Genomic DNA, 27023 nt, shown 5'->3' with positions numbered 1-27023 from the left:
ACATAGCTTGTCTACTCCCCAGCTCCCATTACTAAAACACTCAACTCCAAAATCTTACATTCCCAACTGGCTTCAACCACAGTATGTATGGAAAGAAAAAAAGATGTCAGATACCCTTAGTAATGCTTTATTGGCATTTAATCACTAACTAACCCCATGAGAATTCAACAATTAGAACGTGTACTATATCAGTCTAAAAATACCCAAGTGCTAGATGCTAAGAATATCATGATGAGCAAAACAACCATGGTCCTTATGTCCATAGGGAATTTAGTTTCTCCTACAGTAACCAAGTACCTTTCTCATAGTTATCTCAAGGGTAGGAAATATTAAAAACCAGTTTCCTCACAAAACTGTCTATAATTCTGCCACCATTTCCACTTCAAAACAGTCTCCTCTTATTTAGCAAGTAAATATTCCTAATTACCCTACAATGATATGTGGTCTTTCATTTCAAGACAAAGACACTCATTTATTTCCAAGTTCATCAGACTCAATTAATCTATCTATCCTCTAAGCCCTCTACTATTTTCAAGAAGGACAACTTTACAATCCATTTTTATGAATCAACTAATCTTTACTGTTTGTATCTGTTCACAATGTTAAAAGGCTATTAATTTCTAAAAGTAACCCTGAAAAGCTCTTAAATCATTTCATGTAAGAACACTGAAATATTAAACTGTGACCTTAGGAGTCCCAGGGCAGGGGATACTTACCCTTTTGAGGCTATAAACCCCCTTTGACAGTCTGGTGCTTATTCCTTATGTCCCTTAATAAAGACTGCTTTGCTAAAATGAGTATCACTAGTACATACCGGCTTGACAAAAAAAAAAAAAACCTCATTTACATAAAAAGCAATCTAGTACAATCACTGGGCAGCAATCACTATTGCTCATGTACAGCTAAAAAATATCTGATATGACTGTGTTTTTATATTCTTTTGAGAGCATAGTGTTCCACAAAATAAGACACTGACAGCAAAAAAAAAAAAAAAAAAAAAAAAAAAGACTTTGTAAATATTTAGCCAAAGAACAACAGCACCACAGTGTGGCACTATGGTGAAAATACACAGTGGGTGCATACTCTTAAGGATTTAGTTTATCTAGAAAACTGGATTTTGTCCCTCAAACTATCTGAATATGGCACAATTATTAGATACATAAGTAGAAAAAGCCTCCCAATAATACCAACACATATTTATGTCTATTAAAATCTTTGATTTAATCATCCTACTGCATGTGTAAGAACGTCACCATACATATAGGAAAGATAAAATAACTGAAAAACCTATATAGTACCACTGGTTTTCTGGTTTAGAAAAACAGACTCCCCCATATCTTACTAGGAAAAGCAGCACTAAATATTAACTAAGTGCTCTGCAACGATCAACTAATAACCAAGGTCACACAGCAACTAGAAAATTAAACAGAGTAGTAACCTACAACAAATAATTCATACAGTTGAGACTTGAACAATGTGGGTTTGAACGGTGCAGGTCCACTTATACATGGATTTTTTTCAATTATAAATAAAATGTGTGGTTGGTTGACTTTAGGGATATGAGTATGGAGGACCCAAGTATACAGAGGGCCGACTAGAAGTCACACCTGGGAGGGTTTGTACCCCTAAGCCAATGCCCCCCCGCCCTGCCCCCACCAAACCCACCATGTTCAAGAGTCAATTGTAGGAGTTCCCGCTGTGTCTCAGCCATAATGAATCCTACGTGCATCCATGAAGATGTGGGTTGGATCCCTGCCCCACTGAGTAGGTTAAGGATCCAGCGTAGTCGTGAACTGTGATGTAGGTCACAGAAGGGACTCAAATCCTGCATTGCTATGGCTATTGTATAGATCAGGACCTGCAACTCCAATTAGACCCCTAGCCTGGGAACTTCTGTATGCTGCAGGTGCACCCCTAAAAAGACCAAAAACAAAAAGTCAATTATAAATAATACCTTTAGCTACTACTGCAAGCCTCTGGGGAAAAAAAAATCCTACAAGAACCTCAAAGCTCACCTATATCAATCTCTTCAAAACAAGTTCATGCATGGGTGTATATGTAACAGCATCTCAGTTAAAGCTCACCATTCTTCTTAAAGAAAAAGGGCCAGTTACTTTAGCAGAGAGTTGAGCAATGTCCTTCTGTGTGTTTCAAAGGAACAAAATTCAGTTCTGGATAAGTCATATTGGAAATTCTAGTAGCTTCATTTTCTAAGTACTAGATTACATATAATCTTGCTTCCATGGGATGCGACAATCTTCCAAAATCTGAATTATTATGTACACAGTAATGCTTTATCAGCTCAACTGCCAAGGAATTTATCTGAATAAAACAAAAATGTCTGAGCTGCTAATATAGGTTTCACAAACCACATGCACGAAGCCTGTAGTTATGTTACTGACAAAGGAGCTATGAAGTTCTCAATGTGAATGGCATCTAGCAGAAAGAGCACTAAATTGAAATATGACTATCTAGGCTTGAAATTATCCACTTGGGCAGTCCTGAACGTCAGTTGCTCTTAGTAAGTCTATTTATTTATTTATTTATTTATTTATTTACTTATTTTTTTGTCTTTTGTCTTTTGTTGTTGTTGTTGCTATTTCTTGGGCCGCTCCCGCGGCATATGGAGGTTCCCAGGCTAGGGGTTGAATCGGAGCTGTAGCCACCGGCCTACGCCAGAGGCACAGCAACGCAGGATCCGAGCCGCGTCTGCAGCCTACACCACAGCTCACGGCAACGCCGGATCGTTAACCCACTGAGCAAGGGCAGGGACCGAACCCGTAACCTCATGGTTCCTAGTCGGATTTGTTAACCACTGCGCCACGACGGGAACTCCAGTAAGTCTATTTAAATGTGTGTTTATTAATACATACATGTATCAACACAAGAAAGGGGCAAACGGACATGGCAGAGACAGGATTAAGATGGTAGAATAGAAGGACTGGAGCTTAGGTTCTCTCATAAAAAACAACATTACAACCAAATGCTGAACAACCTTCAACCAAACGGACTGGAAACTTTCTAAAAGAGATTCTACTCCAGAAGACAAAGAGGAGGCCACATCAAGAGGTAGGGGGGCAATTACATGATATACACAACCCCATACCTCCCAGGTGGGAAACCCAGACTGGAAAGTAACTGTATCACAGAGACTCACCTACAGGAGTGAGAGTTCTGAGCCCCACGTCAAACCCCCACGTCTGGGGATCTGGCATTGGGAGAAAGAGCCCCTGGAGCATCTGGCATTGAAGGCTAGTGGGGCTTGTGACAGCAACTCCACAGGACTGGGGGAAACGGAGACCCCATTCTTGAAAGGCACACAGACTTTCATGTGCACTGGGTCCCAGGGCTAAGCAAAGGTTCCATAGGAATCTGGGTCGGACCTGACTGCAGTTCTTGGTGGATCTCCTGGGGAAACACAGAGTGACTGTGGCTTGTTGTGGAGGAAGAATGTTGGAGGGAAATCTCTACAGAATATTCAGCAGAGTGCCTTTCTCTGGAGGTGGCCATTATGGGAAAACCTGGCCCCACCCATCAGTGCTGAGAAGCCCCAGGCCAAACAACAATCCAGGTGGGGATCAGTGGCCCACCCATCAGTAAGGAGGCTGCCTAAAGGCTCCCCAGGCACACAGCCACCTCGAATCTCACCCAGAAACAAAGCCCTACTCACGAGAGGGATAGGAATCAGCCCCACCTACCAGTGGGCAGGCACCAGTCCCTCCCATCAGGAAGCCCACAGCAAGCCCTGGTACCAACTTCAGCCACAAGCAGGGCAGCCACCAGAAGTAAGAGAGGCTACAACTCTATTGTCTGCAAAAAGGAGACACCAAAAATCAATAAAAATGAAAAGACAGAGAACCATGACTCAGATAAGGGAGAAAGAAAAAAATACCCAGGAAAACAGCTAAGTGATATGGAGATTATCAGCCTCTGGGAAAAAGACTTTAGACTGTTGATGCTGAAGATGATCCAAGACATTGGAAATAAACTGGAGGCAAAGATGGATAACTTACAGGAAACAATGAGCAAGGAGATACAAGATTTAAAACTTAAGCAAGCAGAGATGCAAAATACAATAACTGAAAAAATTCATTAGAAGCAACCAAAGGCAGAATACAGAAGGCAGAAGAACAAATCAGTGAGGTGGAGGATAGACTAGTGGAAGTTACTGATGTGGAACAGAAAAGAAAAAAAAAGACTGAAAAGAAATGAAGAGTCTCAGAGAACTGTGGGACAATGATAAATGCACAACATCCGTATTACAGGGGTGCCAGAAGGAGAAGAGAGAGAAATGGAACAGAAAAAATATACAAGGAGATAGTAGCCGAAAACCTCCCTAATATGGGAAAGGAACCACTCCCTCAAACCCAGGAAACAAAAGGAGTACCATATAAAATAAACCCGAGGAGGAACATCCTGAGACACATATTAATTGAACTGACCAAAATTAAAGACAAAGAGAAAATATTGAAAGCAACTAGGGAAAAGAAACAAATAACATACAAGGAAACCCCGATGAGCTTATCGGCAGATTTTTCAGCAGAAACTCTGCAGGCCAGAAGGGAGTGGCATGACATACTTAATGTGATGAAAGGAAAAAAACCTCCAACCAAGATTACTTTACCCGGCAAGGCTCTCATTCAGATTTGAAGAAGAAATCAAAACCTTCACAGATAAGCAAAAGCTAAGAGAATTCAGCAACACTAAACCAGCCTTACAACAAATACTAAAGGAACTTCTCTAGGCAGAAAAGAAAAGGCCACAATCAGCAATAAAAATACCATATATATAGTAAAGATAGGAAATCATCCCTGCACAATTATACCACCAGAATCAGAAATCATGAGAAGAGGTGGGTACAAATGCAGGACACTGGAGATGAACTTGCAATTAAGAGAACAACAATTTAAAACATTCTCATATACATATAGACTCATATCAAAACTTCAGAGTAACTGGAAACTAAAAATCTACAATTGATATGCAAAGAAAAATCAACTCAAATGCAACACTAAAGATAGTCATTAAAGGAGTTCCCATCGTGGCTCAGTGGTTAACGAATCCGACTAGGAACCATGAGGTTGCAGGTTCGATCCCTGACCTTGCTCAGTGGGTTAAGGATCTGGCATTGCAGTGTGCTGTGGTTGCAGATGTGGCTTGTCCCATCTTGCTGTGGCTCCGGCGGCTACAGCTCCGATAAAGATACATCAAACCAGAAGAGGAGAGAACAAGAAAAGAAGGGAAGAAAAAAGAGCAACAAAAACAAATCCAAAGCAATTAATAAAATGTCAATAAGAACACACATATCAATAATTACCTTAATCGTTAATGGACTAAATGGCCCAACCAAGACATAGAATGGCTGAATGGATACAAAAACATGACCCATAAATATGCTGTCTTCAAGAGACCCACTTCACTTCTTGGGACACATATAAATGGAAAGTGAGAGGATGGAAGAAAATATTTCATGCAAATGGGGATCAAAAGAAAGCTGGAGTAGCAATACTCATAACAGACAGAAGACTTTAAAATGGGAGTTCCCGTCGTGGCGCAGTGGTTAACGAATCCGACTAGGAACCATGAGGTTGCGGGTTCGGTCCCTGCCCTTGCTCAGTGGCTTAACGATCCGGCATTGCCGTGAGCTGTGGTGTAGGCCGCAGACGTGGCTCGGATCCCGCGTTGCTGTGGCTCTGGTGTAGGCCAGTGGCTACAGCTCCGATCGGACCCCTAGCCTGGGAACCTCCATATGCCACGGGAGCGGCCCAAGAAATGGCAAAAAAGACAAAAAAATAAATAAATAAATAAATAAAATGAAGAATATTTTAAGGGACAAGGAAGGTCACTACATAATGATCAAAGGATCAATCCAGGAAGAAGATAAAACAATTTTAAATATCTACACACCCAACTTAGGTTCACCACAGTACATAAGGCAACTGCTAACAACCTTAAAAGGACAAATTGACAATAACACAATCATAGTGGGGGACTTTAATAACACCCCACTTACAGCAATGGACAGATCATCCAGACAGAACATCAACAAGGAAACATAGGCCCTGAATGAAGCATCAGACCAGATGGACTTAACAGACGTTTATAGGACATTCCATCCAAAAGCAACAGAATACACATTCTTCTCAAGTGCACATGGAACATTCCCTAAGACGGATCACATCCTGGGCTACAAATCCAACCTTGGTAACTTTAAGAAAATTGAAATCATATCAAGCATCTTTTCCGGCCACAACGTTATACGACTGGACATCAACAACAAAAAAAAAAAACTGCAAAAACCACAAACATGTGGAGACTATAAACGACATGCTACTAAACAACCAATGGATCACTGAAGAAATCAGAGGAAATTAAAAAATTCCTAGAAGCAAATGACAACAAAGATACGACACTCCAAAAACCTATGGGATGTAGCAAAAGCCGTTCTAAGAGGCAAGTTTATAGCAATACAAGCCCACCTCAGGAAACAAGAAAAAGCTCAAATAAACAAGCTACCTTTATATCTAAAGCAGCTTGAGAGACAACAGACAAGACCTAAAGTTAGAAGGAAAACCATAAAGATCAGAGCAGAAATCAATGAAACAGAAAAGAAGAAAGCCATAGAAAAAGTGAATGAAACGAAAAGCTGGTTCTTGGAAAAGATCAACCAAATTGATAAACCCTTAGCCAGACTTATCAAGAAAAGAGAGAGGGAGAGAGGACAAGATGGCGGAGGAGTAGGGGGACACGCTCACCCCCTCCCACAAACACAACAAAAAAAGCACATCTACAGAATAAATGACTCGCACAGAACAGCAACCAATCACTGGCAGAGGAACCTAAACTCCAATAACGGCAAGAAGTTCGTGACATTACTGTGCAGAACGGGAGAAAAGAGGAGAGTGAGAGAAGGAGAATCTGAGCGGGACAGGTGCTCCCGAAAGGGAACTGAGGAGGAGAAAGGGATCCCGCACCCTGGAAAGTCACCTACTCGGGGGAAAGATCAAACGAACCAGAGGAATCTCCAGATGCAGAGAAGAGTGTAGCAGTAAGTTGGAGTACTGAAAAGCCGATCAAGAACCCAACGGACCATCTGAACTACAGGCACAGTCACCAAAAATTGAGACGCCTGGGTGGAGGCTGGGCACCAAGACCTCGCCTCTGAAGGTTAGTCCCCGGGAAGGGGCCCGGGGACGCCTGGGAGGGGGCAGGGCACCGAGACTTCGGCTCCAGAGGTTAGTCCCCAAGAACGGGCTGGGGGGGGGGGGCGAAGCGGAGACTGCTTGGGAGGTCTAGAAACTGGTCTGTCAAGTTTGACGGGTAAGAGACTGCCTGGGAGACTAGAAAACAAAGCTGTCACAGAGGAAGGGAGCAATACTCTAGGAGTGGGGAAGTGGAAAGCCGCATCAGAGGGAACCTGGGAGAAGAGCCTGGTCTGCGCACGGGCTGGGGAGGGGAGAGAAGAAGGGGTGGGTCCCCACAGAATACTCCCAATGCCACAGCAAGCTTACAGGCCCGATAACTAGCAGAAAGCTGTTTCCCAGTGCATCCCCTCCCCCCACCCCCTACGCTCTCGCCAGACCTGGGGCTGCCTGCCATCTGGCAGGGCTGGCCTCAACAACTGCCTGAAGCCTACCACCACAGGGGCTGTCCCTGCACAGGCCTGCTTGCCCTTTGGAGGGGCTACACTTCCGCAGACCAGCTCCAAACACCACCAGCCCCCAAGAAAAGGCCTGCAGCCCAGAAAAGCTAGAACAAGCCTAGCCAGGCCGTGAATAGATCTGCCTAATTCTCAGACAGTTTTTCTGAGTCGGGCTGCCCTAGGGAGGAGCCTCTTGGGTTTCCAGCGGCCCTGCTACCCGCCCAAGCCCCCAGGGGGTGCCGAGCCCTAGTGGATCAGCTGCATAGGACTGCCAACTCCAGGCAGGACCCCCTGCAGCCCAGAAAAGCTGCAAAAAGCCTGGCCAAGCCGGGAAAAGATCTCAGATGGTCTTTCTGAGTCGGGCTGCCCTGGGGAGGAGCCTCTTGGGTTTTCAGCGGCCGTGCTAGCCACCCAAGCCCTCAGGGGGTGCCCCACTCCCACGGAATAGCTGCTCAGCACCACCAGCCCCCTGGAGGAGCCCCTGCAGCCCAGAAAAGCTGCAACAAGCTTGGCCAGACTGTGAAAAGATCCGCCTACATTCTCAGGCCGTCCTTCTGAGTTGGGCTGCCCTAGGGAAGAGCCTCTTTGGTTCTCAGTGACCCAGATAGCTTCTCCAGCCCCCAGGGGGTGCTGCATTCCTGAGGAACAGCTGCCCAACACCGCCAACCCCCTGCAAGAACCCCACAGCCTAAAAACACCAGAGCAAGCTCTGCCTGACCAAGTGAAATCTTCTACCATCGTGGTGTGGACCTACCAGTCCTGTCTGCCCTCAGGAAGTCCTCCTTTGCTTCAAAGAAACACTGCTAGCCCCATCAACACTCCAGAAAAGCCACACTGCCTCAAAAAAGATTGACCAACAACGCCAGCCCTCAGGAAATATTCCATGGCAGTGACAAGGCAAACACTGCCCGATAATGGAGAGTACAACTTCCTCAGGAGAAAGAAAACAACAAGCAAGATGAAGAAGCTGAGAAACCACCCCCAGGCAAACCAACAGGAGAACTTACCTAAAACAGTCAACAATGAAACAGATCTCTGCAGTCTGACAGACCTGGAGTTCAAAAGAGAAATAGTGAAAATACTGAAGGAATTAAGAGAAGATATGAACAGTAATGCAGATACCCTCAGAAAGGAACTAGAAAATATAAGGAGGAGCCAAGAAAAACTAGAACATTCATTTGCAGAAATGCAAACGGAACTAAGGGCAGTAAAAACCAGAATGAATAATGCAGAAGAACGAATCAGTGATATGGAAGATAGAATAATGGAAATCACCCAATCAGGTCAACAGACAGAAAACCAAATCAAAAAACAGGAAAGCAATATAAGAGACCTATGGGATAATATAAAGCGGGCCAATCTACGCATAATAGGAATTCCAGAAGGAGTAGAAAAAGATAAGGGAATGGAAAATATATTTGAAGACATTATCACTGGAAACTTCCCAAATCTAAAGGATACTGAGTTCAAGATACAGGAAGCACACAGGGCCCCAAACAAACTGAACTCAAATAGACCCACACCAAGACACATCATAATGAAAATGGCAAAAGTTAGTAATAAAGAGAGGATCCTAAAGGCAGCAAGAGAAAAACAGAATGTTACCTACAAGGGAACCCCCATAAGATTATCAGCTGATTTCTCTACAGAAACACTACAGGCCAGGAGGGAATGACAAGAGATATTTAAAGTGCTAAAAGGAAAAAATATGCAACCTAGAATACTCTATCCAGCAAGAATATCATTTAAAATAGAAGGGGAAATAAAAATTTTTTCCAACAAACAAAAACTTAAAGAATACAGCAACACAAAACCCAGGTTAAAGGAAATATTGAAAGGGCTTCTCTAAACCAAAAAGAAAGGAAGGAAAGGGAAGAAAAAAGAAAAGAAAAAAAAAATTAAAAAGAAGAGGAAGAACTAGGACTGAGGAAACTGCAATCAGAGAGCAGTCACTCAAGCCAGCATACAGATTTAATCATGAACATGCTTCAAACAAAATAAAATTAAAAAGAAAAAAATAAAAAAAGATTCATCAAAACCATAAAATGTGGGCAAGGGATGTTAGGAAGTAAATAACCCTTTTTGTTTGTTTGTTTGTATGTTTCGCTTCTTAATTTTAATATAGTAATGAAGTGTTTGAACTTACAGGACCATCAGGCTAAAACACACAATTATAGGAAGGGGTTAGCATACTTAAAAAACAGGGCAACCACAAGCCAAAACCAAATATTGCATTTGCAAAAAATGAAAAAAAAAAATACACTCAAGCAGATAATAACAGGAGACCATCCAACCAAAAAAAAAAAAAAAAAAAAAAAAAAGAAAGAAAGGAAGAATGGAGAAACATAGAATCAACTGGAACATGAGGTTCAAAATGGCAATAAATAATCATCTATCAATTATCACCTTAAATGTCAATGGACTGAATGCCCCAATCAAAAGACACAGAGTGGCTGAGTGGATAAAAAGGCAAAAACCTTCAATATGCTGCCTACAAGAAACTCATCTGAGGACAAAAGATACATATAGATTGAAAGTGAAAGGGTAGGGAAAACTATTTCACGCCAATAGACATGACAGAAAAGCAGGAGTCGCAATGCTCATATCAGACAAAATAGACTTTAAAACAAAAGACATAAAGAAAGACAAAGAAGGACACTACTTAATGATTAAGGGATCCATCCAAGGAGAGGATGTTACTATCGTCAACATATATGCCCCAAATATAGGAGCACCCAGATACATACATCAAATATTAACAGACATAAAGGGAGATATTGATGAGAATACAATCATAGTAGGAGACCTAAATACCCCCCTCACATCAATGGACAGATCCTCTAGACAGAAAACCAATAAAGCAACAGAGATCCTAAAGGAAACAATAGAAAAGTTAGACTTGATTGATATCTTCAGGACACTACATCCAAAAAAAGCAGAATACACATTCTTCTCAAATGCTCATGGAACATTCTCAAGAATCGACCACATATTGGGACACAAAGCTAACCTCAATAAATTTAGGAGCATAGAAATTATCTCAAGTATCTTTCTGACCACAATGCCATGAAATTAGAAATCAACCATGGGAAAAGGAAAGAGAAAAAACCTACTACATGGAGACTAAACAACATGCTACTGAAAAACCAATGGGTCAATGAGGAAATCAAGAAGGAAATTAAAAACTACCTTGAAACAAATGATAATGAAGACACAACCTCTCAAAATCTATGGGATGCTGCGAAAGCAGTGCTCACAGGGAAATTTATAGCAATACAGGCCTTCCTCAAAAAAGAAGAAAGATCCCAAATTGACAACTTAACCCTCCACCTAAACGAACTAGAAAAAGAAGAACAAAAAAGACCTAAAGTCAGCAGAAGGAAGGAAATTATAAAGATCAAAGAAGAAATCAATAAAATAGAGATTCAAAAAACAATAGAGAAAATTAATAAAACCAAGAGCTGGTTCTTTGAAAAGGTAAACAAAATTGACAAACCCCTGGCCAGACTCACTAAAAAGAGGAGAGAAAGAACCCAAATAACCAAAATTATAAATGAAAAAGGAGAAATCACAACGGATACTGCAGAAATACAAAAAACCCATAAGAGAATACTATGAACAACTATATGGCAACAAGTTTGACAATCTGGAAGAAATGGACAATTTTCTAGAATCTTACAGCCTGCCAAAACTGAATCAAGTAGAAACAGACCAACTGAACAGACCGATCACTAGAAATGAAATTGAAGAGGTCATAAAATCACTCCCTACAAATAAAAGTCCAGGACCAGATGGCTTCACAGGTGAATTTTATCAAACATATAAAGAGGAATTGGTGCCCATCCTCCTTAAACTCTTTCAAAAGGTTGAAGAAGAAGGAATACTCCCAAAGACATTCTATGAGGCCACCATCACCCTCATTCCAAAACCAGACAGAGATACCACCAAAAAAGAAAACTATCGCCCAATATCATTGATGAACATAGATGCAAAAATTGTCAACGAAATCTTAGCCATCCGAATCCAACAAATATCAAAAAAATTATACACCATGACCAGGTTGGGTTCATCCCAGGTTCACAAGGATGGTTCAACATACGCAAATCAATCAGCATCATACACCACATTAACCAAAAAAAAGGTCAGAAATCATATGATCATCTCAATAGACGCAGAAAAAGCATTTGACAAAGTCCAACATCCATTCAAGATCAAGACCCTCGCCAAAGTGGGTATAGAGGGAACATTCCTGAATATAATCAAAGCCATTTATGATAAACCCACAGCAAATATAATCCTCAATGGGGAAAAACTGAAAGCCTTCACACTCAAATCTGGAACAAGACAGGGATGCCCACTCTCACCACCGCTCTTCAACTTCCATAGTTTTGGAAGTCCTAGCCACAGCAATTAGACAAACAAAAGAAATAAAAGGCATCCATATAGGAAGAGAAGAGATAAAACTGTCACTGTATGCAGATGACATGATACTATACATAGAAAACCCTAAGGACTCAACCCCAAAACTCCTTGAACTGATTAATAAATTCAGCAAAGTAGCAGGATATAAGATTAATATTCACAAGTCAGTTGCATTTCTGTATACCAGCAATGAAATATTAGAAAAGGAATACAAAAATACGATACCTTTCAAAATTGCACCTCACAAAATCAAATACCTCGGAATACACCTGACCAAGGAGGTAAAGGACCTATATGCCGAGAACTATAAAACTTTAATCAAAGAAATCAAAGAAGATGTAAAGAAATGGAAAGATATTCCATGTTCCTGGATTGGGAAAATCAATATTGTAAAAATGGCCATACTACCCAAAGCAATCTACAGATTCAATGCAATCCCTATCAAATTACCCATGACATTTTTCACAGAACTAGAACAAACAATCCAAACATTTATATGGAACCACAAAAGACCCAGAATCGCCAAAGCAATCCTGAGAAGCAAAAACCAAGCAGGAGGCATAACTCTCCCAGACATCAGGCAATATTACAAAGCCACAGTCATCAAAACAGTGTGGTACTGGTATCAAAACAGACAGACAGACCAATGGAACAGAATAGAGAACCCGGAAATAAACCCTGACACCTATGATCAATTAATCTTTGACAAGGGAGGCAAGAACATCAAATGGGAAAAAGAACGTCTATTCAGCAAGTATTGCTGGGAAACCTGGACAGCTGCATGCAAAGCAATGAAACTAGAACACACCCTCACACTATGCACAAAAATAAACTCAAAATGGCTGAAAGACTTAAATATACGACAGGACACCATCAAACTCCTAGAAGAAAACATAGGCAAAACACTCTCTGCCATCAACATCATGAATATTTTCTCAGGTCAGTCTCCCAAAGCAATAGAAATTAGAGCAAAAATAAACCCATGGGACCTCATCAAACTGAAAAGCTTTTGCACAGCAAAGGAAACCAAAAAGAAAACAAAAAGATAACTTACAGAATGGGAGAAAATAGTTTCAAATGATGCAACGGACAAGGGCTTAATCTCTAGAATATATAAACAACTTATACAACCCAACAGCAAAAAAGCCAATCAATCAATGGAAAAATGGGCAAAAGACCTGAATAGACATTTCTCCAAAGAAGATATACAGATGGCCAACAAACACATGAAAAAATGCTCAACATCCCTGATTATAAGAGAAATGCAAATCAAAACTACCATGAGATACCACCTCACACCAGTCAGAATGGCCATCATTAATAAATCCACAAATAACAAGTGCTGGAGGGGCTGTGGAGAAAAGGGAACCCTCCTGCACTGTTGGTGGGAATGTAAACTGGTACAGCCACTATGGAGAACAGTTTGGAGATACCTTAGAAATCTATACATAGAACTTCCATATGACCCCGCAATCCCACTCGGGCATCTATCCGGACAAAACTCTACTTAAAAGAGACACATGCACCCGCATGTTCATTGCAGCACTATTCACAATAGCCAGGACATGGAAACAACCCAAATGTCCATCGACAGAGGATTGGATTCGGAAGATGTGGTATATATACACAATGGAATACTACTCAGCCATAAAAAAGAATGACATAATGCCATTTGCAGCAACATGGATGGAACTAGAGAATCTCATCCTGAGTGAAATGAGCCAGAAAGACAAAGACAAATACCATATGATATCACTCATAACTGGAATCTAATATCCAGCACAAATGAACATCTCCTCAGAAAAGAAAATCATGGACTTGGAGAAGAGACTTGTGGCTGCCTGATGGGAGGGGGAGGGAGTGGGAGGGATCGGGAGCTTGGGCTTATCAGACACAACTTAGAATAGATATACAAGGAGATCCTGCTGAATAGCATTGAGAACTTTGTCTAGATACTCATGTTACAACAGAAGAAAGGGTGGGGGAAAAATGTAATTGTAATGTATACATGTAATGATAACCTGACCCCCTTACAGTACAGTGGGAAAATAAAAAAGTTTTAAAAAAAAAAAAAAAAGAGAGATAGAGGACTCAAATCAATAAAATTAGAAATGAAAAAGGAGAAGTAACAATGGACATCACAGAAATACAAAGGATCATAAGAGGCTCCTATATGCAACTATACGCCAATAAAATGGAACACCTAGGAGAAATGGACAAATTCTTAGGAAAGTGCAATCTTCCAAGACTAAACCAAGATGAATGGACCAATCACAAGAACTGACTTTGAAAGGGTGATTTAAAAACTCCCAACAAACAAGAGTCCAGGGCTAGATGGCTTCACAGGTGAATTCTATCAAACATTTAGAGAAGAGCTTACACCTCTCCTTCTGAAACTATTTCAAAAAATTGCAGAGGAAGGGATACTCCCAAACTCATTTTATCAGGCCACCATCACCCTGATACCAAAACCAGACAAAGACACCACAAAAAAAGAGAACTACAGGCCAGTTTCACTGATGAACATCAACGCAAAACTCCTCAACAAAATACTAGCAAACCGTATCCAACAATACATTACAAGGATTGTACATCATGATCAAGTGGGATTTAGCCCAGGGATGCAAGGGTTCTTCAATATCCACGAATCAATCAGTGTGATACACCACATCAACAAACTGAAGAATAAAAGCCATATGATCCTCTCAATAGACGCAGAAAAGGCCTTTGACAAAATCCAACACCCATTTCTGATAAAAACCCTTTGGAAAGTGGGCCTAGAGGGAACCTACGTCAACATAATAAAGGCCATGTATGACAAACCCACAGCTAACATCATTCTCAATGGTGAAAAGCTGAAAGAATTCCTACTGAGATCAGGAGCAAGACAAGGATGTCTGCTCTAGCCACTACCTTTTGACATAGTTTTGGAAGTCCTAGCCACAGCAATCAGAGAAGTAAAAGAAAGAAAAGGAATGCAAATTGGAGAGAAAGAAGTAAAACTATCACTATTTGCAGATGACATGATACTATACCTAGTAAAGTATAGGTATAGGTAAAGACTCTACTAGAAAACTGTTAGAGCTCATCCATGAATTTGGCAAAGTCGCAGGATACAAAATTAATACACAGAAATTGATGGCATCTCTATATGCCAACAGCGAAAGATCAGAAAGAGAAATTAGGGGAGCATTCCCGTTTACCCTCACATTAAAAAGAATAAAATACTTAGGAATAAACCTACCTAAGGAGTCAAAAGACTTGTACTCTAAAAACTATAAGACATTGATGAAAGAAATCAAAGATGACACAAACAGATGGAAAGACATACCATGCTTTTGGATTGGAAGAGCTAATATTATCCAAATGACTATACTACCTAAGGGGATCTACAGATTCGATGCAATCCCTATCAAATAACCAAGGACATTTTTCACAGAACTTGAACAAAGTATTTTAAAGTTTGTTTGGAAGCACAGAAGGCCCAGAATAGCCAAAGACATCCTGAGAAAGAAAAATGGAGCTGGCAAAATCAGGCTCCCAGACTTCAGATTATACTACAGAGCTACAGTCATTGAAACCGTACGGTACTGGCACAAAGACAGAAATATAGATCAGTGGAACAGGATAGAAAACTAAGAATTAAACCCATGCACCTACAGTCAACTAATCTATGACAAAGGAGGCAAGAATATACAATGAAGAAAAGACAGCCTATTCAATAAGCGGTGCTGGGAAAACTGGACAGCCACTTGAAAAAGAATGAAATTAGAACACTTCCTAACACCATACACAAAAATAAACTCACACTCTCATAAATGACAACATCTTCTCAGATCCACCTCTTAATGACAATATAAACAAAAATAAACAAATGGGACCTAATCAAACTTAAAAGTTTCTGCACAGCAAAGGAAACCCCAAACAAAATGAAAAGACAACCCAGAGAATGGGAGAAAATCTTTGCAAATCAAGCAACAGACAAGGGATTAATCTCGAATATTTATAAGCACTTTCTGCAGGTCAATACCAGAAAAACAAACAGTCCCATCAAAAAATGGGCAGTAGATCTAATCAGATAACTCTCCAAAGAAGTCATGCAGATGGCCAAAAACTACAGGAAGTGATGTTCAACCTCACTAATCATTAGAGAAATGCAAATCAAAACCACTGTGAGGTACCACCTTACACCAGCCAGAATGGCCATCATCAAAAAGTCTACAGGGAGTTCCCGTCGTGGTGCAGTGGTTAACGAAACCGACTAGGAACCATGAGGTTGCGGGTTCGGTCCCTGCCCTTGCTCAGTGGGTTAACGATCCGGCGTTGCCGTGAGCTGTGGTGTAGGTTGCAGACGCGGCTCGGATCCTGTGTTGCTGTGCCTCTGGCGTAGGCCGGTGGCTACAGCTCTGATTCAACCCCTAGCCTGGGAACCTCCATATGCCGCGGGAGCGGCCCAAGAAATAGCAACAACAATAACAACAACAACAAAAGACCAAAAGACAAAAAAAAAAAAAAAGTCTACAAACAATATGCTGGAGAAGGTATGGAGAAAAAAGAAGCCTAATACACTGTTGGTGGGAATGTAACTGGTGCAACCACTGTGGAAAACAGTATGGGGATTCCTCAGAAAACTAAAAATAGAATTACCATTTGATCCAGCAATCCCATTCCTGGGCATCCATATAGAGAAAACCATGACTCAAAAAGACACATGTACTCCAGTGTTCATTGCAGCACTATTTTCAATAGCCAAGACATGGAAACAACCTAAATGTCCATCGCCAGAGGAGTGCACCAAGATGTGGTACACATACACAATGGAATACTATTCAGTCATTAAAAGGAAGAAATGGCATTTGCAGCAACATGGATGGACCTAGAAATTATGCTAAGTGAAGTCAGTCAGTCAGTGAGACACCAACATCAACTGCTATCACTTACATGTGGAATCTAAAAAAAGGACACAATCAACTTTGCAGAACAGATGCTGACTCACAGATTTTGAAAAACTTATGGTTTCCAAATGAGATAGGTTGGGGTTTGGGGGGATGCACTGAGGGTTTGGGATGGAAATGCTATAAAATTTGGTTGTGATGATTGTTGTACAACTATAAATGCAATAAAATCCATTGAATAATATCAAAAAAAGAAAAAGAAAAAAGGGGCAAATATAGTTAGGGCTACTTGGTTGCAAATGCAGGAGGACTCTACAGAAAATGGAAGGACTCTGTGAACACACAGTAGAGGTGTAAAAGAGTAGAGCTACCCTGAGAGCCAGAGGACACAGCATAGAGCCTCACTGGATTGTTTCAGGACTTGAAACCTAATGCAATTTGCTCTGCCGAATTTTTAGTTTGATTGGGACCCATGACCCCCTTTTCTTCTAACTTCTCCCTTTTGAAATGTGAGTGTCTATCCTATGCCTGTCCCACCACTGTATTTCAGAAGCAGGTGATTTGTTCTCCAGTATCACAGGTTTACTGATAGAAGAACTTTTCCCCACCCAGTTCCATCCATATTTAATTAAGATGATTCAGATAATGATGTGGTCTGGAACTTTCTGAGTTGATGATATTTACATGAGAGTTTGGATTTAGAGTTAATGGTGGAATAGGTGAAGACTTGGGTTTGCTGGCATGGAGTGAATTTATTTTGTTATGTGGGATGGAGGTAAATTCTGGAGGGCTAGGGGACCAACTGCACTGGTTTGAACAGGGTCTCCTGAAATTCATGCCCACCCAGAAACTAAGAATGTGACTTTATTTGGAAATAGTCTTTGTAGGTGTAATCAAATTATGGTGAGGTCATACTGGATTAGGGTGCGCCCTACATCCAATGACTGTTGTCCTCATAAGGAGCAACATTTAGATACATAGAATATAGGGAAAAGGCAACATGAAGACTGAAGGGAGAAAGTGAAGTGATATAGTTATAAGCCAAAGAATAACAAAATTGCCAGGCAACTAGGAAGAGGCAAAGAAGGATTCTTTTCTGGAATCTTTAGAGGAAACATCAACCTGTCAACACTTTGACTTCTGGCCTTTAGGGCTGTCAGAGAATAAATTTCTGTTGTTTTAAGACACTGAGTTTTTGATATTTTGTTAGGAGCCATAGGAAACTAATACATACAAGCACACAATTTATTTTATACATACAGGCAAATTCACACACTTTTAGTTTTAGTGTTATGCCCCGGAGTTAAATTGTTCAAATCCTGGCTCTAGCACTTCTTTACTATTATTTATTTAACTTTTCCATGGCTGTTTCTTAAGCTATAAAATAGGGAAAAGTGTTCAGTAGTTTAAGAAATAAACATGTCAAGGGCCTGGAGCTGTTAAGTACTTAATAAATGTTAACTCTAAGACTGCTATGCTTGTTGTTTTACAAAATAAGTAAAAAAAAAAAAAAATACATATATCCTCTTTTATGAAATGTTTTATCAAATCCTTTACGCATCAGGTGAGTCTCAAGTGGCTTTCTATCAATACTTACAAATACTTTATATATTAATATTAATCTCTGTCATATTTGCTACAAATATCTTCCCCAGTTTGTGAGAGTGATTTGATATGAAATCAGTTACATCTGACTTTGTAGGTTCTTACCTAAGTTTAAAAATCATTCTTCTCTCAGAAATCTGACCAAATATACAATTCTATTGTGTTCTAGTAATTGTTATTAAAACCTAATTCAAATTAATTTTGTTGTATAGTGTGAAAAAAGGATCTAATGGCTTTCAGATAATTTTACCTGTTAAAAAAAAGCAGATGGGTTATAATCTTTTCTTTTGTTGGCACTATAAATTTCATCTATTACAGTGCTTCTCAAATATTAATATGCCTAACTACCACCTAGGAAATTGAACATAGAATCCTTAGTTGTAGCTAAGAAATTCTGGTTCAAAAGGCTAGAAGGCTTTCAAAGAACTTGCTTTCTCTCTCTCTCTCTCTTTTTTTTAGGGCCGAACCTGTGGCATATGGAGTTTTCCAGGCTTGGGACTGAATCGGAGCTATAGCACTGGCCTATACCACAGCTACAGCAACATCAGACCTGAGTCACGTCTGCAGCCTACACTACACCTCATGGCAAAGCCAGATCCCTGGCCCACTGAGCAAGGCCAGGGATCAAACCCACAACCTCATGGTGAAGGAATTAATTTTTTTTTTTTTTTTTTGGTCTTTTTAGGGCTGCATATGCAGCACATGGAGGTTCCCAGCTACAGATTAAATCAGAGCTGTAGCTGCTGGCCTACACCACAGTTATGGCAATGCCGTATCCTTAACCCACTAAGCAAGGCCAGGGATCGAACCTGCGGTCCTCACGGATGCTAGTCAAATGTGTTTCTGCTGAGCCACAACAGGAACTCCAAGGAACCTGAATTTTTAACAGGCATCCTGGATGATTTTAATATCCTGACCACCATTTCAGAAACACTATTTTATACATATAACAATAACACACAGTAATTTTAGACTAATATTTATTATGTACCTAGTAATTCCAGGCACTTTTCACGTTTATTCCTAATGGTGGTGGTAAAACTGCTAAGCCACCAGGATATAAAACATTACACATATAAATCCTAGAGGAACTAAAGATTTAAATGTAAAAAAAAAAAAAAAAGATGTACGATTTTAGAACAAAAATCTAGGAGACTCTATAACCTATGATTGGAGTAACACTTTTACCAATTTAACTACTTTTTTTCCAAACAAAACAGCATTCAGACTTTATCAAGGAAAGGAGAGATACATTAATTAAATAAAAATAAAATTCATATGTCAAAAACTACAACCAAATTCAAGAGATAAATAGATAACAGAGTGGGAAAATAGGTCTAACAGGTTTAGTCAATAAAGTGTCAACATACATAATACCTAAAGAGCTGGTTTTTCTGGTCTTCTTTTTCTTTTTTTTCGTCTTTTAGGGCTGCAAACGCGACATGTGGAAGTTCCCAGGCTAGGGGATGAATTGGTGCTGCAGCTGCCAGCCTGCACTACAGCAACGGCAATGTGCGATCCAAGGTGCATCTGTGATGTACACCACAGCTCTCGGCAATGCTGGATTGTTAACCCACTGAGCAAGGCCAGGAACTGAATGGATACTAGTTGGATTTGTTACCACTGAGCCACAATGGGAACTCCTTACTGCTTTTTTTTTCCTCCCCATAAAGAGCTTCTTACACATAGATTAGAAAATAGTAGTAAGCATTTATAGGAAAAGAAATTCAAGCAACCAAGAAGTTATTACTCTAGTGATTAATGTACTACTTAATAAACTAATCCTTAACTACCGAATTTAAATATTATGTATAAACTGGATACTCTTTTAACTCTCCTAGTTGTCTATTCTTCTGCTAACATCACACTCTTTTGTTAAAATGCCTAATATAAGTTTCAAAAATAGTAAGTTCTCTTTCACTAAATTTTGTATTCTCTTCTTAGACATCAATTCCTTTATAAAAACTTGGAATTCATTTAACCCAGTTCCACAGCATTTTTCACAGATTTCTGTGCTTGCAAATCCCTAAACAGATTATCAATAAAATCTAGTATCACGAGGTCATATATTGTAGAGTGCAAAACCTAAAAATATAGGCTTTGCAGTATGGGTCCAAATCCACGATACTCTACTTTTTAGTTAAGTTGCTTTGGGCAAGTGTCTTAACCTATTCTATGAAATAACAATAACTTACCACCGAGGCTTTAGAGGGTGAAAAAGGATAATGTACATAAGGCATTTAACAAATAGAAGTTTTTCAATAAATACTAGGTCTATGTTATGACTCCACTCAAATCCTCTGTACAGTGGAAAAGGTCCATCCTATAACTTGAGAAGGGGGAAAACTCCCTGCCAGTAAAGACTTGGTTTTCCAATAAGGAGTTCAGAGCGCGAAGTGAGTGTAACTTAGTTGAAAACACATTTAATACCCCTAACCTATGGAACATCATAGTTTAGCCTAGGTTACTGTGAATGTGCTCAGAACACTTACATTAGCCTACAGGTGGGCAAAATCATCTAACACAAAACCTACTGTATAATAAAATCCTGAATACCTCATGAAATATATTGAACACTGTACTGAAAGTGAAAGACAGAATGGCTGTATTGGTTATTTACCCTCCTGATTGTGTGGCTGACTGGATGCTCTCATAACGCTGTATGAGAGAGTATGGTAAGGCATAAGGTTGACCTGGGGAAATATTAAAACTCAAGATTCAAAGTATGACTTCCACTGAATTGCTTTTAAACCATCATAACGTTGAAAAATCTTAAGTTGGGCACTGTCTACAGATTGTAGCAGTAACGAAGTTGAAAACTGAATCTGACAGGGATATAAATGGAGGAGAGAAGCAGCTAGGAAGATAAATGGAAGAACTGTTTTTAATCACAACTCCGTTGAGAACGGTTTATATTCCAATTAGAATCTGATATGAATATCGTTTTTCATTGTAGTTATATACCCAAGTTTTCATTTTTCAACAAATTTAAGAACTATTTTAAGTGAAACTGGGAACTCCTATTATTTGTATATTCAATAAATATTTTTTGAGCACCTGCTATGTGCTAGACACTCTGCTAAGTACTAGGTATGTACTTAGTATAAATGTGGCAAAAATAAAACAAATATGGCTCCTGAACTTATTTAATGAAGGAGAAGAGATAATAATCAAATAACTAAGTTAAAATTACAAATGAGAAAGGCTATGAAAGAAATTAAGATCAGGTGGTCAGGAAACTCCTTTCAGAGGGGGTGCTGGCTACTTCTCATTCTTCAGATCTAAGGTACACAAGAAAGAGTGGGGAGAAGAATAGGCAGAGGGATCAGCTTTCTTTTCTTTTTTTCCCTTTTTAGGGCCGCACCTGCAGCACATGAAACTTCCCAGGCTAGCAGCTGAATCGGAGTTGCAGCTGCTGACCTATACCATAGCCACAGAAATGCCAGATCCAAGCCCCTCGAGTGACCTATGCTACAGCTTGCAGCCATCCTGGACCCTTAACTCACTGAGCAAGGCCAGGGATCAAACCAACATCTTCATGGACACTATGTCAGGTTCCTAACCCACTGAGCCACAATGGGAACTCCAGATGAACTTTTCTGAATGACCCTAAACAGGAAAAAGACTGCTACACTCAAGGTAATTAAAGATGAGTGTGGACAGAAAACAGCGAGCAAAGGGAGCAGCTAAAAATGCAAATAGAGAGGTAACTAAGAACAGGACGATAGGGTCATGTTAAAGGGATTGGATTTTTATTAGAATCAACCTAAAAGTTTTAAGAAAATTGCTTAGGTATTTTTAAAGACCACTCCAACTATGCACAGAGAATGTACTAACTGAATGAGAACAGAAGTGAAGAGGGGGAACCAATTAGGAAGCTATTAAAATAGTGTTGAACACAGAATGGTGGAAGGAGACAATAAACAAGCTCTACTATAGCTATCAAATACCACTACCAGTTACTGTATACTTACTGTACTTAGTTTACGCAACAACTGTTCAGGAGAAGAGTTCTATCATACAGTCGTGTCAAAGCTATCAAATTAGCATTAAATCTCAAAATACTGAGTCATTTTATCCTGCCAGTTAATATCTAGCAAAGTTTGTAACAAAAATGTAAACATGAAACTGTAAAACCATGAGGAAAAATATTTTAGGTCTTTCCCCAAATTTTAATAATAATTTTTATACTGTATCCATCTTATCTTTCTGTGTAAATATGAGAACAAAACTGAACTCAGAAAACTATCCTTACTTTTATACCTGTAACTGCAAAACCTTTAATGATAAAAATCAGAAAATGAAGAAAAAAACCACCATTATTACCCAACTGGGTGCAGCAAATTATAATGATGACCTATATATAAAACAACCCCCTCCCACCCCCAAAACACACGGTTTGGTTGCATTGCACTGGTAGTTTATCTACACTAGGGCCCCCAATATCTCATAGTCCCTCTTCTCTGGGCATTCATTAAATATTTACTAAGTGCCAATTATGCACAGTTACTTTGGTATAAAGGGCCTTCCTCCACTCAGCAGAGAATAAAATAATGGTTACAATAGTGCTCTTAATGTAGGCATCTGGCCAGAAGGATGAAACCCAAAGCTTCTCAGATCCATCAAATTTTTTCTCCAGCCCTGCCATAGCAACAGTGGGGGAACTGGGAGATGGCAGGAATGATCTGCACCTAGTAGAAATGGCTAATGTGACAAGGAGGAAAGACTCCACAAGTTCTTACATGATGTTTACCTGCAGACAAAATGGGAGTAATAGAAACGAGTCTTTCAATATACTAATGACGCCCCCCCAGAGTTTTATCCTCCATCATTTAGCAACTTTTGGGAACTTCTGCTCAATTTCCCTGTTCAACTTGTTAATCGGAGTGATTCAAATGAATCGCCAGTGATGTAAACCAGTATCTACTTTCCACACTCACTGAGAAATGATGCTATGTCCATTCATCCTTCAGACATTGGTGACACAGCAAAAACAGTAATGGTAACTAGAAAAATCTCTTCCCCAATGTATTACTGGATAATCAACAGCTTTTTGGTAATGAAACAGCCAAGGAACAGGAAAAGGCCTGTATACTGTGATTAGCCAAACAAGAGCAATGAAAAAAGATGGAGAGATAAAAAAGTCTAATAAAATATAATTAACAGAAGACAGTATCTTCAATTTTTGCTCAATTACCTCCCCATCATTTATTAAGTTTCAATTAGTAACTACCCATTTATCCAGTATTGACCATAAGCCAACACTGCCCATTAAGCCAACTGGCAGTAATAAAATGTCTCACAGGCATAATATCCAGACATATTCCAATCACCTGAGCCAACCATTACTATGTAATTGTGCTGACTGCATTAAGAGGCAAGGGCATCTCCAATAATTTCTGATTTTTAGAGAAAGTTCACATAAGGACCACAGAAAACTATGCGGTTTATGGGCTCATTTGCATGCTCACTCTGAATCCTCTATAGCAGTGGTTCTTGCACAATAAACCTTCTACTACTCTACTAAAACCCAGATCCTCTCCTGAGAAAAGCACACATGTGCATACAAAATGTAGCAAACAATTTCAGTTTTAAAAAAATTACTTCATGCTTATCCAGGGTCAAGACCCCTGTTATCATTAGTATAGCCTCTTTCAGAACAAAGTTAATAGAGTTGTGATAGAAAGATTCATGAGCAGGTCAGGGAAAATTCAAGGTAAAGACACCACAAAGGTGAGAGATGAGATTCACAGCTATGCTCTGAAGTCTTACCATTGCAGCACATATTGCTTATTCATTCATTCGACAAATACTCATTGGGCATCATTTTGAACTAGTTAAGTGCTAGATGTGATAGTAGATAGAACTACTATCATATGTAGCTCAAAGTTCCTGCTCTCAGGTAGCTTATAAGGACCAGTGGAAAGACAATCAATAATATGGTAAGTAATTATAAACTAAGATACCTTATTAGAATGAAAGAAATATATTTTGAGAGCCCAGAATACAAGAACCTGGCTCGGAGTTCCCGTCGTGGCGTAGTGGTTAACGAATCCAACTAGGAACCACGAGGTTGCGGGTTGGAGGGTTGGATCCCTGCCCTTGCTTAGTGGGTTGACGGTCCGGCGTTGCCGTGAGTAGGTTGCAGACACAGCTTGGATTCCGCATTGCTGTGGCTCTGGCGTAGGCCGGCGGCTAAAGCTCCGATTGGACCCCTAGCCTGGGAACCTCCATATGCCACGGGAGCAGCCCTAGAAATAGCAAAAAGACAAAAAAAAAAAAAAAAAAAAAAAGAACCTGGCTTAGACTGAAGGTTCACAAAGGCTAAACCTTTAGTCAGGGCTAAAGTGAAAAGAAGTTATCTATGCAGAAATGGGGGTGGGGGTTAAAGTTAATTTAAATATTCTAATCCAAGGGAAACAAACAAATATCCTGTGGACACAGTGTGAAGATTGGGAAACTACACTATGAAATTAGGAAAAGGTTGGTTCTCTTATTTTAACAGGCTTATTAAGCCTGTTACTTATCATCTCAGAAAAATAATAGTCCACTGTGTCCCACCCACCCTATAATAAATGTAAAACACTTGGTGAAATGCTTACCAAGTGCTTTACTTAAGTGCTCACTGATGTTAGTGATGATGAAAATCATAGAGTAGTTGAGAGAACCTGTGTTCTAGTAAAATTTACTGAGGTGTAGTCAACCCCACAATAAATGCCAGCAGTTCCTACAGCCACCAATTACAAATTCCTAACGCAAAATATAAACAACTTAAATATTTTAATAATTGTTTGCTCTTCATTTTTACTTAAATGTGCTACAAAAAGTTATATTTAGATATAGCACAAATACATGTTATATCTACTTAAGGACAATAATTAACTTTATCCCTGAGATTATTATTCTTTAAACAAACCAACAACTTACTGGTGAATTTTGGGAGAAGACTTCAGTGAAACAAAGCTCTTAAATACATATAATTATTATGTTTTTTGAATAGAATGTTACTCAAAATTGACTCTGAGTTCAATTCAATTGAACATTCATAACCTAAATCAAAAGAAACTGAGCTATCGAAAAACTGTTCCTTATAAAATTTAACAGTCTTTGAAAACAGTTTCAAATTTAGACTTAAATTTGAGACTTAGGCTGAGGTATCAAATTCAGAAAGAAAATCTTTGTTTTCACTTTGCCTCTAGGCAAAGCATTATAGGATTCCCAGTAATGGGGAATCTATACTTTATGCAGAAGTCTGTTAATATTCAAAGAAACATGTAGTAACAAAGGATGCTGCCAGCCCCCAAGCCATCAGTCACTGCAGCCACTCCCAACTGTGCTGCACTCTGAGGGGATTCAGGGTGGAGAAAGGCAGGATACTGGCGTTCAACAGTTAAGGTGTATATCAAAAAAATAATTCAATGAGCCCAGACTCTTTCATCTTCCCATACATAGAAAAGCACTAAATTCATTAACATGAAATGTCCCGGTTTTCTTTCATTAACAGTCGTATTTTAATGTTCCAACTACCTGGTTTTTGTTGCAGAACTCCTGGCTCCTCCCTTACCTCCAAGGGCATTGGAGCACTTCCTAGAAGCTGCTTCCCAGGTCTGAGTTCTCAGCTTTTAGGTTGTTCATTTTTTCCAACCAACAACGCCCTTCCCAGAATATGCTCTCAGATATACTACCCTTAAGTATTTTTAGCACATTTTTCCCGAGCTTGTATATCTACATCTTCTTGTCTGAGATTATTCAATAGTTAAGAACTAAGACAACAAGACACTTAATAATACTTGTACTACAAATATGTAACATTACCTGGAAAACTAGTCTTCATTATATCAATTCCAACTTGTAGCTCAGGTTCTGCAGCAAGTACAGCATAGTCTCCTTGATGAGAGATGTTAAAGTTGAAATTGGGGTAAGGATTCAAGGAGTCTTTTGCAAGAACTGGTTTTCCTTTTGCAGTTCTTTGCAAACGAATATTATTCCAAGGTATATTCAATTTCTCTGCAACTAATTTCCTTATCATCAGACGACCAGCCTGTTAATACAACATTTGGACGTGTTGATGTCTATACTCAAAAGTAACACTGCCTTTAACACAGTCTCTTTTGTGGTTTCTAAAATGCTTACTTGAAATTTTTTCAACATTTGAAAGTATTACATACACCTCATTAAGATTTAAGCAACATTTAAGACAGAAAAAGTTAAAGTCCCCCCTTAGTAATTCCCTTCCTGCCTTCAACAGGTAACCAATGTTAACAAGTATTCATGCTTCCAGTCTTTTTGCTAAGTATCTAAATATATGTTCATTTGCATTTGTTTTTGTAATCTTTCCATCTATCTATATGAAATCCTACTATACGTACTATTTTGCTATGAATAAGCTTTTTAATTTTTAAGCGTTGGGGATTATTTCATGCCAGTACATAACCATCTGGCCTGTGCATTTTTATTTT

General features: G+C 39.5%; 1 protein-coding gene across 10 annotated transcripts in view; it reads right to left on the bottom strand.

The window, feature by feature from the left end:
• AASDHPPT (aminoadipate-semialdehyde dehydrogenase-phosphopantetheinyl transferase) overlaps positions 1–27023 on the bottom strand; it is a 108206-nt gene that overhangs the window by 15446 nt on the left and 65737 nt on the right. For all 10 annotated transcript variants that reach the window (XM_084975926.1, XM_084975927.1, XM_084975923.1 and 7 more), the window contains one exon: positions 26380–26605. In XM_084975926.1, the coding sequence (XP_084832052.1) occupies positions 26380–26593 (214 nt within the window). In that variant the 5' untranslated portion in view covers positions 26594–26605. The remainder of the gene's footprint in view (positions 1–26379; positions 26606–27023) is intronic.

This window comes from Sus scrofa, chromosome 9, assembly GCF_054392235.1.
Source record: "Sus scrofa isolate SSC_HxYL_T2T_F1_AM1 chromosome 9, Sscrofa_HxYL_maternal_Yorkshire_Landrace_v2.0, whole genome shotgun sequence".
NCBI classification, from domain to species: Eukaryota; Metazoa; Chordata; class Mammalia; order Artiodactyla; family Suidae; genus Sus; species Sus scrofa.
This window is presented reverse-complemented; position numbering and strand designations above follow the sequence as displayed.